Source organism: Crinia signifera, chromosome 1 (genome assembly GCF_055691185.1).
Source record: "Crinia signifera chromosome 1, ASM5569118v1, whole genome shotgun sequence".
Lineage (NCBI taxonomy): Eukaryota > Metazoa > Chordata > Amphibia > Anura > Myobatrachidae > Crinia > Crinia signifera.
Genome location: NC_139217.1, coordinates 131,883,936 through 131,904,829, shown reverse-complemented (window position 1 = coordinate 131,904,829; position 20,894 = coordinate 131,883,936). Strand labels below are relative to the sequence as shown.

Here is a 20,894-nt window from a genome sequence, read left to right as displayed (position 1 = left end):
GCGTTTCGCTGCAAACTGCAGCTTTATCAAAGGTGTATAGGCAGCACTACTGTCGGCATCTGGTGTGGGCATATGTATAGGCAGCACTACTGCTGTCGGAAACTGGTGTGGGCATATGTATAGGCAGCACTACTACTGTCTCCAACTTGTGTGGGCATATGTATAAGCAGTGCTACTATTGTCGGCAACTGCTGTGGGTGTAATGTATAGGCAGCTCTACTACTGTCAGCAACTGGTGTGTGCATATGCTCAGGCTGCACTACTACTGTCGGCAACTGATGTGGGCATATGCACAGGCAGCAATACTACTGTAAGCAACTGGTGTGGGTATATGTATAGTCAGCGCTACTGCTGTCGGCAACTGGTGTGGGGAGTTTAGTATAAGTGACGCTACTTCTGTCGGAAACTGGTGTGGGCGTTACATATAGGCAGCAATACTATTGTCGGCAATCAGTGTGAGCATTACGTTTAAGCAGTGCTAATACTGTAGGAAACTGAAACATAGAAACATAGAATTTGATGGCAGATAAGAACCTTTTTAAATATGTTACCTCAAACCAAATTTGATCCTTATTTTTGATCCAGTCATGTTTCCAGAAATTTGTGGAGTCTGAGACTCTCAGAGATCTGCATGTGGAAACGCGACCATTTTTGGTACGGCGACCATTTTTCCTGGGATTTCCACATTGCCTCTGCCACCACCGCAGGTATCCAGGGGTAATATAAAAAAATGTGTGCAGCATAGGAGGTATGGGAAACAGGAGCCCCGAGTTCACCCATTATAAATACACCACTGCCTACAAGGGGGTTTGTGGTACCTGATGGACATTGAAAAATGCCTAATCTCGGGATTCCTGGGATACCAAGGATTGGGTTTGTCCATATATTGTCAATATATTGACAAACTTTAATCCTCCTCTGTCCATCCAAACTTGTGTAATTTACCTGGCCATTGGTGTGGGAGCAGGCAGGGGTGGTGAGTAGCCCGGCAGCTGTGACTAGGAGCCGGGTGGCGGTGGTTGGGAAGAGGACAGCAGTGCAGGAGCTGGGCGGCTGTGATTGGGAGCTGGTGTGGCGGTGGTCAGCAGGTGGGCAGCAGTGCAGGAGCCCGGCGGTGATGGGGATCCCGGTGGCGGCGATGTGGTCGGGTTCTGGGCACCGGGTGGTGGTCTGACGGGTGGGGGTGGAGAAGCAGACAGGCTGCACAGCATGACCTCTGACATCAGGTCACTCTGCGCACAGCCACAAATCAGCACGCCAGGGTTTGGGAATAGCTGGGTAGCGTCTGTGCTGGTCTCTCAACGCTGCCTGGCATTGATTTGCACATGCGTAGGCCAATCCAGGTGTCCCGTGATTGGAAGCTTCAATCCCGGTATACAAATCCCATCATTTTTAGGGCCAAATCCCAGGATCTCATTGATCAAGCAGGCAGGGGGCCAAATTCACTGTTCTACGTGCAGGTCTGAATCGGCCCATAGGTTTGGCTTTGTATTGCCTGATAGAGGAAACAACCTTCCTTTTATCGAGAGAGAACATACAGCTGCTTGGCAGATTTAGCAAATATTGTATTTTGTATCACTTTTAGCTATATTATTGTGTTCACTTATGATTGGATGAACTGTGTATTATAATGTATACTGCATATAAATGTTCAATGGGTTTATAATTAGCAGCAATAGTTCTGAGCCGTACTTATCAGTGTGCAAACCCAGATTACATCTACTATTGTACAGCAAGTTAAATGGTGGTACAGTTATTAGCAAATGTGCTTCAGATATTTAAATAAAAATCTGCTTTTCTTTTTTTTCTACTTTACCCTATAATGCAAATAGAATGTGGGAATGTTGAACTATGCCGTCTCTTGAGAGACCCAACACAGAGGGCAGTTACATTTTCTCATGAGCAGTTCATTGGGTTAGGTTTCTTTTCCATTCCAGTGGTGCACTTGGAATGACCCACCAGATGTAACCCTTCTGTTCTCAGATACAAATTTGTTTGCACTTCCCTCTTTTGTGTTTGCTTAAGCTGATTCCGGGCATCTGGCCTGGCTTTGTGAATGATCCTCCAAGCTCTCTCTTTCTTCAATGCAGAAAAAAAAATCATTGAAATAAACAGAGATTTTGCCTATTAAAAATGCCCTTTCTTACTGCATGCATCATGACAAGCGAATTAGTTATTCCTCAATTAATACAGGCACGATTTCATCTCTAAAAATAAAGATTTCATTATTATAATTACAATAATGGCATATTCTGCAGCAAACCACTTTGCCCTGCTTATTATATATGGCCTATTAAATGAGGAAAAGTTACATTAAATTGCTGTGGCAGCTATAGTAAATGTAGCTTAGATTCTGCTTGATACAAGATGACTTTTCCTATTCTCTTTGACCTTCTCTGGATGTGCAGGTAGACTGCATCGTTTTGTTAAGTGACTGTTAATAGAACAACATTTAAAATACCACTGTGTCTAAACAGTTCATTGCAGGATTCATCAAACTTTAACACCAATGTCATTCAAAATTAATTGCTACAATTGTATACCAGATCGTCATTTAAAGGCTATTCATCAAGTCTCCTACCAGTCATAAAGTATGATTAATTGCAATGTGCAAGTAATTGTGTAAGAAACCCGTCTCTGTGATAACATTACTGTTTTATGGGCCTGTAATACATCTCTGTATTGGGTATTTTATAGAGAATAAATGATGATGTCATCATTTCCCACTTGTGATAATAAAAATCATGGAAAAAAAATCTATTGTTTTAAAGAAACGCTAATGTTTATTTTTCTACCGTTACTGTTTTACGTTTCTTTTATCTGCATGGAGTAGCTTTTCTCTTTAGTTGTTTTTACCTTAAAATGAGTGTGTGTGTTTAAATAACACACCTGTTACCAAAGCCAGAATAAACGTTTTACACTTTTTTTGGTTATTACATATTATTTATCTATTTATAAAAGGTTATCATTTGTATCCATAAAGCTCATATTGTACTCATTTTTCCATAAATGAAAGTCTATAAACTGCTGCTGTAAGAGATTGGCCTGGGAATCCCATAGTACTTCAAACCCTTCCCACATATATAGAACTATGAGGCCGTGGGAACCTCCACAGTGGAAGTAACTTGCTGGATGACTACACAGGATGACGGTCATAGTGCAGCATGGGATGTACTGTATTATCATTGCAAAATACATCCCGCCAAGCATCGCAATGAAACTAATCGCATATGTGTTAATATATGCGATTAGTATTGCAAAGGACAGCTATGTGAAGCTGCCGGCACTGGGTGTGAGGGTCCCCGTGGGTCTCCCTCACCTCCCCGCCCATCACCTTACTGCTGCAGATGGCACCAGGACAGGGGCTGCATGGACAGGAGGTGAGGGGGCCGATGTGGGTGGTGCGAGGCGGTATTCGGTGGTATGTGGAAAGAAGCCCATAGGCTTCTATAGGGTAGCGCTAGAAAAATACAAGAAAGCTTGGCACTAGGCAGCAGCACCATTGCAGAGGGCAGAGAGCACATCATTGTACATTGTGATAACACACTTCCACATTTTTTTATTTTTTTAGAAGAATATGCCATAGCTCTTAGTATAAATTGAAAGGATTATAAAATCAGGAATATGAGATAAATTTGCATACAGTGGTATAACACACTAGGTGGAGGGGGGTGCAACCTGCAACCGGGTGTCACACGCAGAAGTGCCGACTCTTCTGCAGCACTCAGCTCGTGTCACTGATAAAGAGCAGATAAATCTTTTGCGATGGTCAAATTTAATTAGTGAATTTGGTGTAACCCTATTTGATTGTTTTTTTTATAGTATTTTTTTTATTTAGGATTTGGAAGAAAACAAGGTGGAAATAATGACCCTCATCTCCACAGCACAAGGCTGGTCATTTAACATAGAAATGCAGGAGTCCTTCTTTGTGCTGTGATTTGACACATATGTGCAAGGGGGTGTCTCGTTCCTACTAAAATATTTAAGAGGCACCAATCAGTGTACTGGAAATAATAGAGAGTATCTGATTGGTTGCCCAGAGTAACATACCATCTGAAATAGAACTCCCATCTTAGTAAATTTTCCCCATGGTATGACATGTGGAACATTTGGGTGTGATATAATGGGCGGTATTCAATGCCACGGCTAGGTGGTTTTGTATGGTTTCGTTGGCTTTTTCTGGCAAGGAAACCATCCTCGCCATCAAACCCCCTTGCCGTGTTCAATGCTAGGGAGAAACCCTCACCGTCAGAGGACGGCAAGAGTCCCCTTAAACAGCGAGCCCCACCATTTTAATGGGCACACTCGCCAATTCCACCTTGCTGAAAAGAACCAGTGAGGTGTAAACGGCGAGAAAAGGGGAGGCATTGAATATTGTGATGACGAACTATCAGCACTGCTATTGGTCTGGCAGGTCCAGCAGTGTCTTAAAGGTCCAGTGGTCACCTGGATTCAGCAGCACTTCTTGTAATGAGTATGGGGGGTGTCCTGTCCGGGGTGGATGCCTGTCACACCTGTCACCAGGTAGAGGAGGAGGGGGAGAATAAAGCCTCCATGTATGGTCCGGGCATGTAGCAAAAACCGGACTGTCCACCACCCGGGGAGGCTGTAATCTTTCCTGTAATCTCCCCTCCCCCATGTCCCTGGTGATAGCTATCACAGGGACCCCCCGGACAAGACACCCCCGGACAGGACACCCACCGGACGGGACCCTACAAGCTCCGGACTGCAGATTTTGATGTCCTGTCCCGGCGGTCCGGGGTTTAGTCCGGGTCCGTTTTTTACATAGTCCCCTCCAACTATAACAAAAATGTAAATAGATATCTACGGCAGCCCGAAGACCCACGCCCCCCATCCACACTACTGTGTGCCAACAGCCAGCGAATAATCAATTCACCTTGCCCATTTGCACAAACAGGCTCCACATGCGCTTAGCAATTTATGAGCATACGCAGTCTCCAAAAATTGCTCCCCTGTGAGAATGCGCAGGGGAGGGATTCAACTACAATAACCCCCAATGTAACATAAGGAATAAACAACAGTCTGAGCACAAGTCAGGGAGTGACTTTTAATATATGCGTCACATCAATGGACAGATAATTTAACATAGTCAGCAATGTCCCTGCTGCCAGCTCCCCAACAAATCACCATATGTTACTCTTTGGACTATAGAGTTGAGCTAGCGTATGGCATCCATACAAATGTTATTCAAAAAGCTTAGATTACCTTCTTCCTGACATGCCAGCACTGTTGGTTTAGTGTTAGGAATACAATATTCATTAGGATCCTGGATTTAATTAAAGACACCAATCATTTTAATAGCAGTCTCGTTCTTAGGTTTTATCTGTTTGCAATGCTTATGTATTATTTTTCATATAGTATTTAACACTTTTGTGTGACAAATATATGTAGTGATTGTTGAACCTTCTGTAATAGAACCTTATTAGTCATAACACTGGGGAAGGGTGTTATAATATTGTATTTAGTTTTACATTTCAACACCATTTGGTTTCTCTGTAGGCCTAGTGTGATAAAGTGTATGGGGGTTATTCAGATTCCTTCGCTGCTCCGTACATTCGCACAGGGATTGATGTTGCATTTCTGTGCATGTGCAGATGCACGGGGTGAACAGAGTGTATGCCGGGTGCACGTATGTTGCGGCATGCCAGGGGACTCACCCATGGGAATGGCAAGTGTTTCATGGGCGTTTCCATGGTAATGCGACCGTGATGCGGATGCGGGGGGGCGGACAGCAGATCCTGTGGAGTGTGCATGCAAATCTATGTGACCCGAGAGTCAATTAGATATGCAAGCTTGTTCCACGTTATTCGATGGTTGGCGATCAATCATTAATACAGTAAGAGAACATTGACCTAATGATTGAGCGACTCTGAAGACTAAAGGTGCCCATACACTGCCTGCGATGTCTCGCAGCAGCCTACGGACACCCGATACCCTGGGAGCCGGCGGGACCTTCCCGGCGGAAGGGACCCATGCGATCCGGTGTGATGGATCGCATGCATCCCTGCTTACCGCCTGCCTCGCCACGTGGAAGAAGGGTGGTCGGGTCCGATGCGCACGGGACCGTGTGTGCATTGGTCGCAATCGACCGAAATTGGACCAAATCGCCTCAATGTATGGGGGCCTTTAGGGCCTAATTGAGACCTGCAAATTTGCAGGCCGGATGATTATCGATAGACACCACGCATGCGTATGGCATGTGGTACTCATATTCAAGGCCATTTTGTGATAAAATCCTGCTACTTTTTTTATCACTGGCCGTGCACAAATTAATTGACATAATACCAGCGTTTGTGGGTGGTAACTGGCTGCTTTCTGGAAGTGTCAGGAAAAATGCAGACGTGCCCAGGCATTTGGATGGAGAGCATGTGACTTCAGCCATGGCCCCGAACAGCCTGTTTCGGGTGCAGCTGCTGAATAAGTCCTGGGATATGCCAGTGGTGCAAGTAGAAGAATAGTATTAGTGGTACTGTGTGGCGAAAAATGGGCGTGGTGAGGGAGTGGCCAGGGGCGTGGTCATATGACACGAGGGGGAGTGGCTACATGACAAAACTTTAAAACACAGTGACATTTCTATTTGGGCTTGTGCAGATATATGCCCCCACAGTGCCAGATATCATTTACCCTCACAGTGCCACACATATATGCCCCCACAGTGCTAAGTATGCCCCCAGTGCCAGATATACCCCCACAGTGCCACAAATATGGCCCCACAGTGCTAGGTATGCCCACAGTGCCCCCACAGTGGTAAGTATGCCCCCAGCGCCAGATATGCCCCCACAGTGCCACACATATATGCCCCCACAGTGCTAAGTATGCCCCCAGTGCCAGATATACCCCCACAGTGCCACACATATGGCCCCACCATGCTAGGTATACCCAAAGTGCCCCCACAGTGCTACGTATGCACCCAGCGCCAGATATGCCCCCACAGTGCCACACATATGCCCCCACAGTGCTAATCATGCCCCCAGTGCCAGATATACCCCCACAGTGCCACACATATGGTCCCACAGTGCTAGGTATGTCCACAGTGCCCCCACAGTGCTAAGTATGCCCTCAGCGCCAGATATGCCCCCACAGTGCCACACATATGCCCCCACAGTACTAAGTATGCCCGAGTGCCAGATATACCCCCACAGTGCCACACATATGGCCCCACAGTGCTAGGTATGCCCACAGAGCCCCCAGAGTGCTAAGTATGCCCCCAGAGCCAGATATGCCCCCACAGTGCACCACATATGCCCCCATAGTGCCAAGTATGCCCCCAGTGCCAGACATACCCCCACAGTGCCACACATATGGCCCCACAGTGCTAGGTTGGCCCCCACAGTGCTAAGTATGCCCCCACAGTGCCACACATATGCCCCCACAGTGCTAAAGTATGCCCCCACAGTGCTAAAGTATGCCCCCACAGCAGTGGCGGATTGGGAATGAAATCCAGCCCGGGAACGGGGGGTGGGGGCGGTGCTGACGCTACAGCCCGGGAATGGAGGGTGTGTTTTGCTAACACTATGGCCCGGGGTGGGGGTGGCAGAGGTGGAATAGCTACTGACAGGGGGAGGGGGGCAGACACTATTCACCAAGTTTCAGGTTCGTCCGCCGCACCACTACGCTTCCGTCTGCTCGCTGATGAAGTCATCCGCGGGGGCTGCAGAGCTATAGTTACGCCACTGGCCACACATATGCCAGCAGTGCCAGATATAATATGCCCCACAGTGCCACACATATATACTTTAGTACTCAGTACCAGCCTGCATGGACGTATATGGAGCACTACCCCTGAAAAAAGACTGGCCCTGCTTTGGAGTAGTTGCTAGGCAGTTCTGTGCATAAGGATAGGGGACTGTCTGTATGCTAATTACCTGTAAGCAGCACAGACACAGGGACCCTGTAACAGTCTCTACACCCGGGTGCTGCATACACCACCATAGACACACACCCAACCCCATCCCTCCTGGGGCAGGCATAGACAATTACCAACAGCAGTTGCGCTCTCATCTAAAGTGCCAGTGTAGTGTGCAGCCACTCTCAGACATCCTGCAGCAGAGATGCTGCCTCCCTTCTTATGAGCCTGTGCAGTTGCCGGGACTCTCATCTGTCAGTCCTCACTGGTGGTCACCTGTTGCCCCCACCCCACAGTCTGCCGCTTCTGCATAATGGAGGGGAAGGAAGGCAGTGAGTTGATACGGCTGTTCAGGAGCCATGCAGCTGGGGGGCGTGTCATGATGAGTCCAGGACGTGGAAGGGGAAAGTGCGGTAGCCGGAGCCGTACTATCATGTTAAATACGGAGTACAGGAGGGGAACATGATAGTATGGCTCCGGCTACCGCACTTTCCCCTTCCAGGATTCGGAAGAGGTGCTGTGCATCAGTGCAGTAGTGAGTCGGGTATGTGCGTCACTGTCGACCGGCTTTAGATCAGCTGTGGGGGGGGGGCGGCGGAGGCCACGCCCCCACCACTTATATATGCGCGTATGTGCATTAAATACTTCGGGGGGGTATTTTTTATGGCGGTACGGGGCAATATATCTTTTACCGGTACGCCATACCACCGTGTACCGCCATACTTGCACCCTGGGCTATGCCCAGACTGGAAAAATTATTCAATGGTGAGTATCTCGCGAATGCATTTTGCAGTCGATCCAGCTAATTTTCACAAGCACTGCTAAGCAAATCGCAGGCTGACACAACTAGGGGAGTATTGTTAAATGGATGCAGGTTAAGCAGTGTGTGGGCCCCCTGGACACCTTGCACCCACTATGGATGCACCATACCTGTACACACAGTAAAAGCAGCCATTTTGTGGACTGAACAAATATACTGTATATGAGACTGAAGACTATGAATTACTTAAAAAATAATATCACTCAGACATGAGACAATTTCATTATCATACCTCAGTGGGACCAGTAATTCTCAATAAAATCATAGGCTGAAGATGGGATCAGCCTATACTGTGCTTCATTTTGCATTGGCAATACATACACATTAGGCTGATCTTTTCTTTTATTATAGCAATCATTATGGAGACACTTGAATGGAGCAGTGAATTCTTTTCTGAGCTGATGTGGATGACAAATGATAGGAGGTGAACAATGACTAACCAATTATGTACCTCCGCTCTATTCCTTTACTTTAGTGCTACCATATATTTATGATGAGGGTGTACTAACCCTGCTAATGTACAGTACATTTAAATGAAGGACTCCACTCTCACATATTTTCAAATATTTTTGCTATAAATTAATTTACTTTTTGCAAAGCAAAGGATCACAAATTCAGGTTGGTCCTTAATTATCTAGGAGCCCATTAATTATTGGACTGCATATGTAATGCGATCTGGATGACATAGTAACCTATGGGGTATGCGGCCACGAGCGGTATTGGAGGGATCGCAGCAGGGATTGGAGATTCCTGTTGCGGTCCCTTATGATACATTCAGGTTACGGGATTCCAGGATTTAGCCCCAAAAATACTGGGATTTCAATCCCGGGATTGGAGTTTGCAATCCTGGGATTTCGGCATTAGACTGCGGGCATGCACAGTCTAATTCCGGGCAGTGACTGAGCACTTGCAAACGGCTCTGCGCAGCATGACGTGATGACAGAGGCCACACTCTCACACCGCTCACTTCCCCGCCTGTCTGATCACTGTATCGCCTGCCCTTCCCTTCCCGCTCAATGTGGTGCATACAGACTGATCCCCGTGATTGGCGACAATCTGTGGGCATGCCCAAAACAGCAACATTGATCTGGCCTGTTGGCCTGCTGGGAGTGTGGATGTCACTATTTTAAAGTCAAAATCTTCTCAACCTTTTGGGATTATAGTAGGAGTATAATCCAAAAACATACTCTTCTGCACTTTACAAATTTCTGTTAATAAATTAAATAGATATTACCATTAGGTAATATCTATTGGAACATATATTACCAAGAAATATTATATTTCTTGTGAAGCTATGAAAAATTACCTGTTTTATCATTGCCATATACTTATATATACTAAAATAATATAATTGTATATCATTTGGGACATGGATTGATGTAAATGACTAAATATTCTCTGTAAAGTGCTGTGGCATATGTGTGCACTAAATAAATAATAATGAAAGTGTTCTGTTTCCCTTTATTATTATTAATTACCAACTATAGCACACATATTCTACAGTGCTTATAGTAGTACAGGTTGAGTATTTCATATCCGAATATCCATTATCCAAATTATTCCGAAAACCATACATTCCAGAAAGTGAAAATAACTTTGGTTTTTTTTTGCTAAAAACTTACTGGGGACATCTGTAACAGCACTACTGAGGACATGATATGTAACTGGCACTACTGGGGACATCTGTAACAGCACTACTGAGGACATGGTATGTAACTGGCACTACTGGGGACATCTGTAACAGCACTACTGAGGACATGATATGTAACTGGCACTACTGGGGACATCTGTAACAGCACTACTGAGGACATGGTATGTAACTGGCACTACTGGGGACATCTGTACCAGCACTACTGTGGACATGATATGTAACTGGCACTACTGGGGACATCTGTAACAGCACTACTGGGGACATGATATGTAACTGGCACTACTGGGGACATCTGTAACAGCACTACTGAGGACATGGTATGTAACTGGCACTACTGGGGACATCTGTAACAGCACTACTGAGGACATGATATGTAACTGGCACTACTGGGGACATCTGTAACAGCACTACTGAGGACATGGTATGTAACTGGCACTACTGGGGACATCTGTAACAGCACTACTGAGGACATGATATGTAACTGGCACTACTGGGGACATCTGTAACAGCACTACTGAGGACATGGTATGTAACTGGCACTACTGGGGACATCTGTACCAGCACTACTGTGGACATGATATGTAACTGGCACTACTGGGGACATCTGTAACAGCACTACTGGGGACATGATATGTAACTGGCACTACTGGGGACATCTGTAACAGCACTACTGGGGACATGATATGTAACTGGCACTACTGGGGACATCTGTAACAGCACTACTGTGGACATGATATGTAACTGGCACTATTGGGGACATCTGTAACAGCACTAATGAGGACATGATATGTAACTGGCACTACTGGGGACATCTGTAACAGCACTACTGAGGACATGATATGTAACTGGCACTACTGGGGACATCTGTACCAGCACTACTGAGGACATGATATGTAACTGGCACTATTGCGGACATCTGTAACAGCACTACTGAGGACATGATATGTAACTGGCACTACTGGGGACATCTGTAACAGCACTACTGTGGACATGATATGTAACTGGCACTATTGGGGACATCTGTAACAGCACTAATGAGGACATGATATGTAACTGGCACTACTGGGGACATCTGTAACAGCACTACTGAGGACATGATATGTAACTGGCACTACTGGGGACATCTGTAACAGCACTACTGAGGACATGGTATGTAACTGGCACTACTGGGGACATCTGTAACAGCACTACTGGGGACATGGTATGTAACTGGCACTACTGGGGACATCTGTAACAGCACTACTGGGGACATGATATGTAACTGGCACTACTGGGGACATCTGTAACAGCACTACTGGGGACATGATATGTAACTGGCACTACTGGGGACATCTGTAACAGCACTACTGAGGACATGATATGTAACTGGCACTATTGGGGACATCTGTAACAGCACTAATGAGGACATGATATGTAACTGGCACTATTGGGGACATCTGTAACAGCACTACTGAGGACATGATATGTAACTGGCACTACTGGGGACATCTGTAACAGCACTACTGAGGACATGATATGTAACTGGCACTACTGGGGACATCTGTAACAGCACTACTGGGGACATGATATGTAACTGGCACTACTGGGGACATCTGTAACAGCACTACTGAGGACTTAAGTAACTGGCACTATTTATGTGCAAGAAAATTATTGCTTGGCATTCAAATGCAGTATCTCAGATAATACACAAATGTGTGAAAGCTTACAATTTATGGACCTTATTCTGGTCTGTTTGCTGTTGGCCTGCCTTCGCACTGGGACCGATGTTTTCGCAATGCACATTTCTGCGCAAGATTGTTCACCGGGTGCACCCAACATTGGAGGCAGTGGGCGGTGGGGGGCAGGCTACTTGCCCATGGGAATGCCCAGCGTTTCATGGGTGTTCCCATGAAAACGCAGGGCGTTCCCATGATAATCACCAGGTGACGTGGGCGCCGGGGGTGGTCAGCTGACGTCACCGGATGTCAGCTGCCCGCCTATTTCAGCCCAAAAGTGCACGCATATATAAGTGGCCTGAGAGTCAGTTAATATATGCGTGCATGCACCACACCTGCACATCTCTGGGAGGTTCCCCTTGGCCTGCGAATGGATGTTTATGTAACATAAACATTCGCATGTCCAGTGTGCGAATGGTGGGCCAGAGTACCCCCATTCGCAGGGCGGGTCCTCGTTGACTTGCAAGGGTGCGAATTCGCATCTGAGCGAATCAACCATCAGCCAGTATGTATGCCCATTCTCGCTTATGACGGGATGTTCTAACATCCGCAGCCCCACTCCGTCGGCTACCACATTCATACTTATCACATATGCAATAACATATAGCAAAGGACAGCTCTTGCAATAAGAGTGATGGCACTGACCGCCAGGCATACTGGGAGGGATTTGTGATGGATCCCTCTGACATCGCTGCAGAGGGAAGTCCATAGGGTCTTATAGGGTATTGGCAGCAAATGCTGTCATTTCCATCCGCAGCTGTGCCCGACGGAGGTCCACTGCGTACAAAAACATGGTAATGAACCTGTTAACAGGTTTATTACCGCATTTTGGGTTTAGAGCATCCCGCCCATAGACCAAAGAAATTTGACCCAATCATCAGGACACTTGGCCGTTGTTCTAGTATGTGCTACCCTAAGAGTATGAGTTTTTTATATACACACAGTAAGAGTTTTGAGTGTACATATAGACTGGACAGGGCTAGCAGGCTTACTTACCTGTTGCTAAAATATGCCTCTAAAGAATAACAGAAGATGAGATGAAAATTAATTGTGAAAAGATTTTATTATGAGAGTGTAAAATGAAAACAAATGGTAATCATATCTACAAGTGGCAGGTCAATATATAAAATTATTACTTGGGGAGAGTTTTGCATATTTAAGCTGTATGTCTTTAGAAAGTAGCCGCATAATAAACAAGGACCTGTTTGCTGTACAGGCTTCCACAGACCTGTCTGATTGGTTTTTCTAATGAAAAAAAGTCCCAAAATATCCACATGCAGTAAAACATGCCATACGAAATACAAAAATAAAATGTATTTATTTTTAAATTACACATAAATATAAGATACAAATGTATTTTTAAAATACAGATAGCAATAGTCACACTTGTTTTGTGTACATATGAAAATACAGCATTTGAATATTTAACATACACAGACACATTTTTATAAATGCAACCGTCAATAAGTTTTTGATTGTTCCAGAACTCCATAAATATGGATGGTAAGTCTCCTAATTCTGCCTCACGTCTTGAAGCAGTTTATTTATCTCAGCCACCAGTTCACTGGCGTCCATGAGTTCATGTTTACCATCATTCAGATGGTTGAGAACATTGTCAAAGTCATCTTCTTCATAGTTCTCTGGGATCTCCTCCATAGCGGGCAACCACTTTGAAGATGGTTGCGCACTGGAATGATTACCTAAAGAAGGTCCACTAACATTATTAGGATTTTGGAAATGTGTGTTTGCCGCCCATGCAGCAACCCCTTGGGGGTAACTTACAGTTTTAGCAGGCACTTGCCCTTTCCTCCTCTCTAAAGAGTTTGAGTGGTCAACTTCACTACATTCAGTGTAGTTGTCCATAGATGGAGGTAGGAGGCGTTGGAAAACATTGCTCATTTCAGTGAGGAGAGAAGACGTGCATGCCTCAGCTGCCTCCTCGTCCTGAGACTCTTTGCCAAATGTCGAAAAACTCTTTTTCTTTTCATTCTGATCAATTGGAAGCATGTCTTCCTCAAGCAGAGGGGCCTGCGGTGTCTGTTGCTGGTTGTGTGGTGGTGGCGGCTGTTGGAGAGGCTGGACTTCTTCTCCAGGAATGAACATGTTATTTCTGTAGTCTGATGATGGCGATGGAAGAGGTGGCATCCAGCACTGATCTGAGTGACCCAGAACACGGCATTCTTCTGTGCAGAACCTCATAACTGTAACAAAAAAATATTGTCAATTTCATACTACATACAAACATGTATATTTTAAACCACTGTGACATATGGGACTATGTATCAAAGTGTGGAGAGAGAAAAAATCGTGAGAAATAAAGTACTAACCAATCAACTCCAAACTGTCATTTTTCAAATATGGCCTGTAAAATGTAAGACAGAAGCTGATTGGCTAGTACTTTATATATCAAGATGTTATCTCTCTCTGGAATTTGATAAATATCCCCCATAACTGCTAGTCTTCATCAAATAGCTAGTCTAGTTACGATACATATAAACTATATATAGCTAGTGTGCATAGTACAATGATAACCTCATATGATTTTTTTTTCAATTATTGCCACAGGAGGCACAATCTGTACTCATACATATTTTCCTGGGCACAGAGTTAGCATAATATATGTCATGGATCACTATTTCATTTTCCAATATATGGCTATCATAAATTCATTTCCTTCCTGACAGCACCTGCTACAAATAATAGGAAAAGGAATTACCCCCCCCCCACACACACACACACACACACACACACACACACATACACACATACACACTGGAATCAGCTACCTTATTTTCCAGAAATTACTATGTTTAATGTGTCTCATATACCCCAGCTGCCAACACATTTTGTCACATTTCTCAGTGAATTTGCTGTTCCAGAAAGCGGTGTGTGAGCAGTGATTCAGAGAGTAAGGGGTTAATGCAAATACTTGAGCAACTGGTATTATTATTATTAGTAGTATTTTTTTTAGGATAAAATCTAACCCAGGTGTACTTGGATGAAACTAACAGACACCATGGTGAAATTACCGAAACAGTGCATTGGATACGATGAAAAGGCAAGAGAAAACAATACAAGAGGACAGATGGCCTGGCTAGAATACAGCATACGACCACATTGAACATAGGTTCCATCTGCAGGACCCTTACAACTGAGGACAGCAGGAGCTGGGGGCTATGTGGAGGGAATGCTGCACTTTTGTGGGGGAGGGACCCCGATTCATTGTTCTCTAAAAAACCCTTTACACTCAGCTGACATTCTTAAATAGATTAGTAAACACCCCTCTATGATACCTAACTTGTGTGGTGCTACACTAGTAGCTGCTGTTAGCCTAATAAAAGACTATTGTTTTGGGCATAAACAAAATGGAAGCAGTAAAGTCAGAACACAACAGTGCTTGTGCAAAGTGACCTTGCAGCGACAGAGTGTTCATGATAAGCATTCATCAGAATCATCTGTAGAGGGCTGACAAATAAATGTTTTCTGTAACCACACGGCTATTGTTGTCTAGTCCACCCTAGAATAGTAGCATGTGCTAAAAAAATCTTAATGTTTTCTGATTTGGGAACAAGTATTGATTGTTCACACACACACAAGTGCTGCATCTCTGACCCCTAAGATAGCACATGATGCCTTCACCATTTTTTTTCCCATTGTTTTACATAACTGGAAATGAATATAACATCTGTAATAAAGCAGGCGTCATCATATCACATGTCAGTGATTTATACAGCCACCCCAGTACATTTCTACTAGAGGCGGGGGGGGGGGGGGGGGTGCAGCATACTGTACACACTCTCAGCTGACATGACACAAATTCAATATAGCTATACTGAAATCAAATCACATCCTCATATCATTAACATTTTCTGAATCAGATTTCCCTCCTTGTGAAATATGCAATACATTCTATTGCAAACTATTTTGGGGGTCCTCAGAACAATCACAAATTGACATTTGGGGGTAGATAGAATCGCATTGGCGATAGCAACATCCCATCTAAAATAGAAATTCCATTTTAGCAATCCCATGCCTTGGGGTCCCTAAAAATGGCACACATAGAAATGAGATGTATTAATGTCAATTCTTTATTTTTGTCAGTATTATTATTATTAGGTCTCTTCCCATGAAAGGGTTAAGTAAATATAGGTTTCAGAAAAATATTCAAAACAAGTTTACTCTCACTGCTGACACTAAGCTAGCGTTAACTCCCCTGGCTTAACCTTTTAGCATAGAATCGCATGAGAATAAAATCTACTGTTTAGCTAAAACTGCTTTTGCTTTGGGCAAAATGCTCAATATTGTTGCTGTCTCATCTCTACCAGCTGTGTTCTGTTGCTGCAAGCAGGCAGCAGCAAAGCAGAAAAAGAGTGTAGAGTTTAAAGGTTCCCTTTGTGTGCGTGTGTGTGTATATGTGCGTGTGTTTTTCTCCTCTATCCCTTGTGTATCAAACTGACAGCCAGAAAGAAACAGCAAACAAATTAGACAGGATATATCAGCAAGCCTACCTGGAGGAATTCTGTGGCCATCAGTAAGGAAAAGTTCACTGAATCCTTCGCCCAGAAGTCTGTCAATTGGGGAATCTCTGCCCAGATCATAATCACTGTCTCCAGCTTCACTATCCCCACGTCCACTGTCTTTTAGACTAAATTTGTCCATGTCTTGCAGGGCATACCTACAGAAAATGATGAAAACATGTAGGTGTTTAGATACAGGCATTTTATGGCAGAAATAAAGCTATGTATATGTAAATCAGATCAAACACTTATTAAAGAAATCTCACCTGTAGCTTCTAGAATATTTGTTTCCTCGAAAGCTTGGTCTTGGCTGGTACTGTCCTTGATGAAGCATGGAAAGCAATTGGGAAACCTGCCAACAGACATGAATAAAGAAAATGATTACAGTTTATTAGGTGGTACAACAATAGCCAGAGTGTAAACGAAATCTACTGCCTCAAGCCAATGTAAGATTGACTGGTAGGCCAGGAACAGCTTATTAACTCTTTTTGAACTCAGAGGCAGAAGATATTTTGGAGACATACTCTGCTAAGATTATTAACTCCTCATAGATATTTAATAATCAAATTCTGCAAAATACAGGTGCATTGAAATGGTGTATCGGGGGTATAACTATAAAGTAATTCGATAAAGTATTAACAATGTTTCCAGAAGCAAAGCATCTTGGGAGTAATATGTATTATAGCTGCTCTACTTCAAATGTACTTTATTTGTTACTGTGTAATGTGTAAGAGGACATATTTACCTCCACAGCAGGCGTAGCATGGGTCAGCTCCAGAGAGAAGGTGTCAGGCACATGATTAGATGATATTGTCATAAGACTGTTGAGTGATTGGCGACTGTGTTGACTTTGCCTGCTGCTCATTTGGCCACGTTCCAGAGTAGGAGATGGGGATGGAGAAGAATGATGGTGGGATCTAATAGGCAGGGTACCATTCATGGTAGGCACTAAAGTAATGTCCCCTTTGTGAATTTGTCTAGAAGGCCTCTTTGGATGATGCTGATAAGTTGATTCTGCTACCCTGCAGTTGTAAGATCTATTGTCTTTCTTCTCTCGGTTACATCTTGTGGCAAAAATAACCATGATGACTAAAAGGACTGCACATATAGCCCCCAAAGAAATGATAATGATCATTGAGACATCCATCGAGGCCTGGTTAACATAACTGGCCTCTGTACTGCCAGTCTCATCAGGAGTTTCAAGAATGTGGCATTTAAGAAGTGCTTTGGTGGTACGTGGCGGTGTCCCTTTGTCTTGTACTGCCACTGAAAGGTCCCATTCGGGGAAAGGGAAGCTCTCCATACTCATATTAGTGTAGATTTCACATGATTTGGGATCAATAAGAAAAACATTGTATTCATTCCCAGATAATATCGAACAGCTGAGTTCAGAGTTCAGGCCAGAATCCCTGTCTGTTGCTTTAATTTTGGTAATTAAGAAGCCACTTTCAGCATCCCTGGGGACAGGAATCTTTGCTGTGTTGTTGTGAAGTGTAGGGGACACAATAACTGGAGCATTGTCATTTTCATCCACAACAGTGAGCACCATTGTAGCGTTAGTGACGAGCTGAGGAACTCCACTGTCTCTGGCCTGGACGGTGAAGACAATCTGATTGACTTCTTCATGGTCAAATGCCCTAAGTGCATATATTGCGCCGTTGGAGGGGTCAATAGTTACATAGGTTGTAATAGAACTGCCTTGAACAATGCTTTCAAGAATGACGTAGGTTACTTGACCATTTTCAGCTTGATCTGGATCTGTGGCCCTAACAGATGTAATATGTGCCCCAGGTGAATTATTTTCAACAGTAACAATCTCATATCTGTTAGTCTGGAACCGTGGTGGGTTGTCATTCTCGTCACTTATCTGCACTGCAAAGTGCTTCACTGTGGAGAGACTGGGCAGCCCTCTGTCCTCTGCTATCACCGTTAAGCTATACTCAGACCTTTTTTCCCGATCAAGCGTGGAGTTGGTTAATATTAAGTAGTTGTTCTCATAGGTTTTTTGCAGCTTAAATTGTCCATGCCCATGGAGCTTGCAGACAATCTCTCCATTCAGTCCAGAATCTTTATCCTGTACCCGGACCAAGGCCACGAAGGTGTCCACAGGAGCACTCTCTGAAATATAGGCAATTTCTTTACCAGTGGACATCAAATTGATATTAATTTCCGGTTTGTTATCATTAACATCCACAACATTTATAATGATCTTGCAGTGGCCTGGGATGGAATTGGGCCCCATATCCTGGGCCTGGACATCAATCTCATATGACTTGGCCGTCTCATAGTCCACTTGCTTTATCAGGGTCAGCTGGCCCTTTTCAGGATCCATTCTAAAAGTTTCTGTAATTTTGGGAGACACGTTGTTGTTAAATGAATAGACCACCTTCCCATTGGCGCCCTCATCTGGGTCGGTGGCGTTGAGATCTATGAGTAAAGTCCCAACTGGGGAATTCTCAGGCAGCTGAATAATGTAAGACTTTTGCTCAAACACAGGGCTGTTGTCATTGGAGTCAGAAATGCTTATTTTCAGGATGGCTGAGCCATATCTCTGGGGCACCCCCATGTCTGAAGCAGTGAGTTGGAGCTCATAGCTGGACTGATGCTCCCTGTCCAGCTCCCTGACCACAATCAGTTCTGCATACTTGGCCCCATCAGTCCTGGTTTTCACCTCGATCTTAAAATACTCATTTTCGGACAAGGAATAAGTATGGAGGGAATTCTCTCCAACGTCAGGGTCAAAGGCGCTGTCCAGGGGGATCCTGGTGCCCACAGCCGCACTCTCAGAGATTTCAATGGGGATGAGGGACCGGGAGAAGTGGGGAGCATTGTCATTGATGTCCAGCACCTCCACCTCCACATGGAAGAGCTGCAGATGCTGGGTGGGAAGGGTGATCACATCAAACTCTATGGAACAGTTCAGATTCCTCTGGCATAGCTGCTCCCGGTCTATCTGCGCCCCGATGCTGATTTCCCCGTTATCCTCCCGCACTAGGAGCAAGGGGGGACTCCCCCGCTGCATCGCCTTAAAGCGCACCGAGGAAGGGTTAGGTAACTTGGAGAGCACATCAGCCACATCCTCCGCCAGCCTGGCGACCAGAGACCCCACCATCTGCTCCTCGTAGATGCTGTACTTCAGATTCTTGCAGGTAACATAATGATCCGCGTACATGACCAGGGTAACAAACAGCACCGAGAACATCTTCCTACCGATCCCGGTGTCACAGCGATCCATTGCCAGCGAGGAATGACCAGACCGTGCTCCCAACTTGCTTAGGCGATCGGAAGTCAGCATGCATCGGATTGCAGCGAGCCAGATGCTATGGAGCGCCCAAACTTTCTGTATGCAGCGCAGGGTTCGGAGCGGGGAGATGCTGGTGTATTGTATGCAGGAGCAGCAGCTCCCCAGCCCAGCAGCAGAACAGCACCAGGGCTCACATCAGTGCAGATTTGTATTATCCATGGATGGCAGGCAGGCAGACAGGCAGGGGTCTTGCTGAGTGTGTAGCCTCTGTCCTCCCCCCTGGAAGGTCCTTTCCCCCTCTCCCGGCTCTGCTGCAGACTAAACACCCCTGATTGCTGACTCCAGACTAAAAATCTGGATAAGTTCACTTGAACTCAGACAAAAGCTCCTGCGCTGCATGTGCTGAATCCCTTCCAGCCAATCAGCTATTTCCCAAATCAAAGGAGAGTGAAGTCACATTAGTACCGGGAGAATGTGCTGGGGGGAGCCCGGAGACAGAGGCGCTCCGCCCCCTGCATTCACTCCTGCCAGCAAAGACAGGGACAAATTGCAGAAGAAAAAACTTTAAATCAGGGCTTTGTCCTATACTCATATCATTCATATATGCAGCCGTGCTAATCACGCCCATATGTATGAGGCACACTCTCACTTATGGCTGAGGAGCTGGAACCATCCAAGTTTACAATTCATCTGTGGTCGGTCCTTGCAGCCTCCACCAGTATCCAATGCTGCTGTTCTGTTCTGCCTTCTGTTGGATGTGAACAATGATTCTGCACTGCAGAACACCAGCATCCTATCTACCAGTAACGATTTTTCACGTAAAAAAAAAGGCTTAGGTAACATTAATAATGTATTTTTCTAAAGTTATCTGCCCTCAACAGAAATCTCAAATGATAAAACAGCAGCAAAAAAAAAAATGTAATTTTGTCATTCGTAACACAAAACAAAGGGCGAGCACTGTAAATACATTCAAGTTGTTTTTCTCAATATCCATAATGCATTTACTTGTCTCTGGTTTGCCTGTTGAAATCTATGACAAATAGCCTGGCCTTAAGATTATATGTAAAACAAATTTTGTTT

The 20,894-nt window shown here is 44.8% G+C and overlaps 1 protein-coding gene across 1 annotated transcript; it reads right to left on the bottom strand.

Annotated features, from left to right (window-relative positions):
• Positions 1 to 13,097: 13,097 nt before the first annotated feature.
• Positions 13,098 to 20,560, bottom strand: PCDH18 (protocadherin 18). The gene is made up of 4 exons (XM_083173705.1): positions 17,316 to 20,560; positions 16,837 to 16,922; positions 16,562 to 16,728; positions 13,098 to 14,254 (listed from the first exon to the last, which is right to left on the bottom strand). Exons 1-4 carry the CDS (start codon positions 19,863 to 19,865, stop codon positions 13,566 to 13,568), a joined length of 3,492 nt encoding a protein of 1,163 aa, XP_083029831.1. The 5' UTR covers positions 19,866 to 20,560; the 3' UTR covers positions 13,098 to 13,565.
• Between the last annotated feature and the right edge of the window lie 334 nt (positions 20,561 to 20,894).

Bases quoted from the DNA above. Each gene is read 5' to 3' on its own strand.
- PCDH18 (XM_083173705.1), bottom strand. From the start codon at position 19,865: ATGCTGACTTCCGATCGCCTAAGCAAGTTGGGAGCACGGTCTGGTCAT. The intron at 16,729-16,836 runs GTGAGATTTCTT...CATTTTCTGTAG, and splicing joins AAATATTCTAGAAGCTACAG to GTATGCCCTGCAAGACATGG. The intron at 14,255-16,561 runs GTAGGCTTGCTG...TTTTTGTTACAG, and splicing joins TGGCCACAGAATTCCTCCAG to TTATGAGGTTCTGCACAGAA.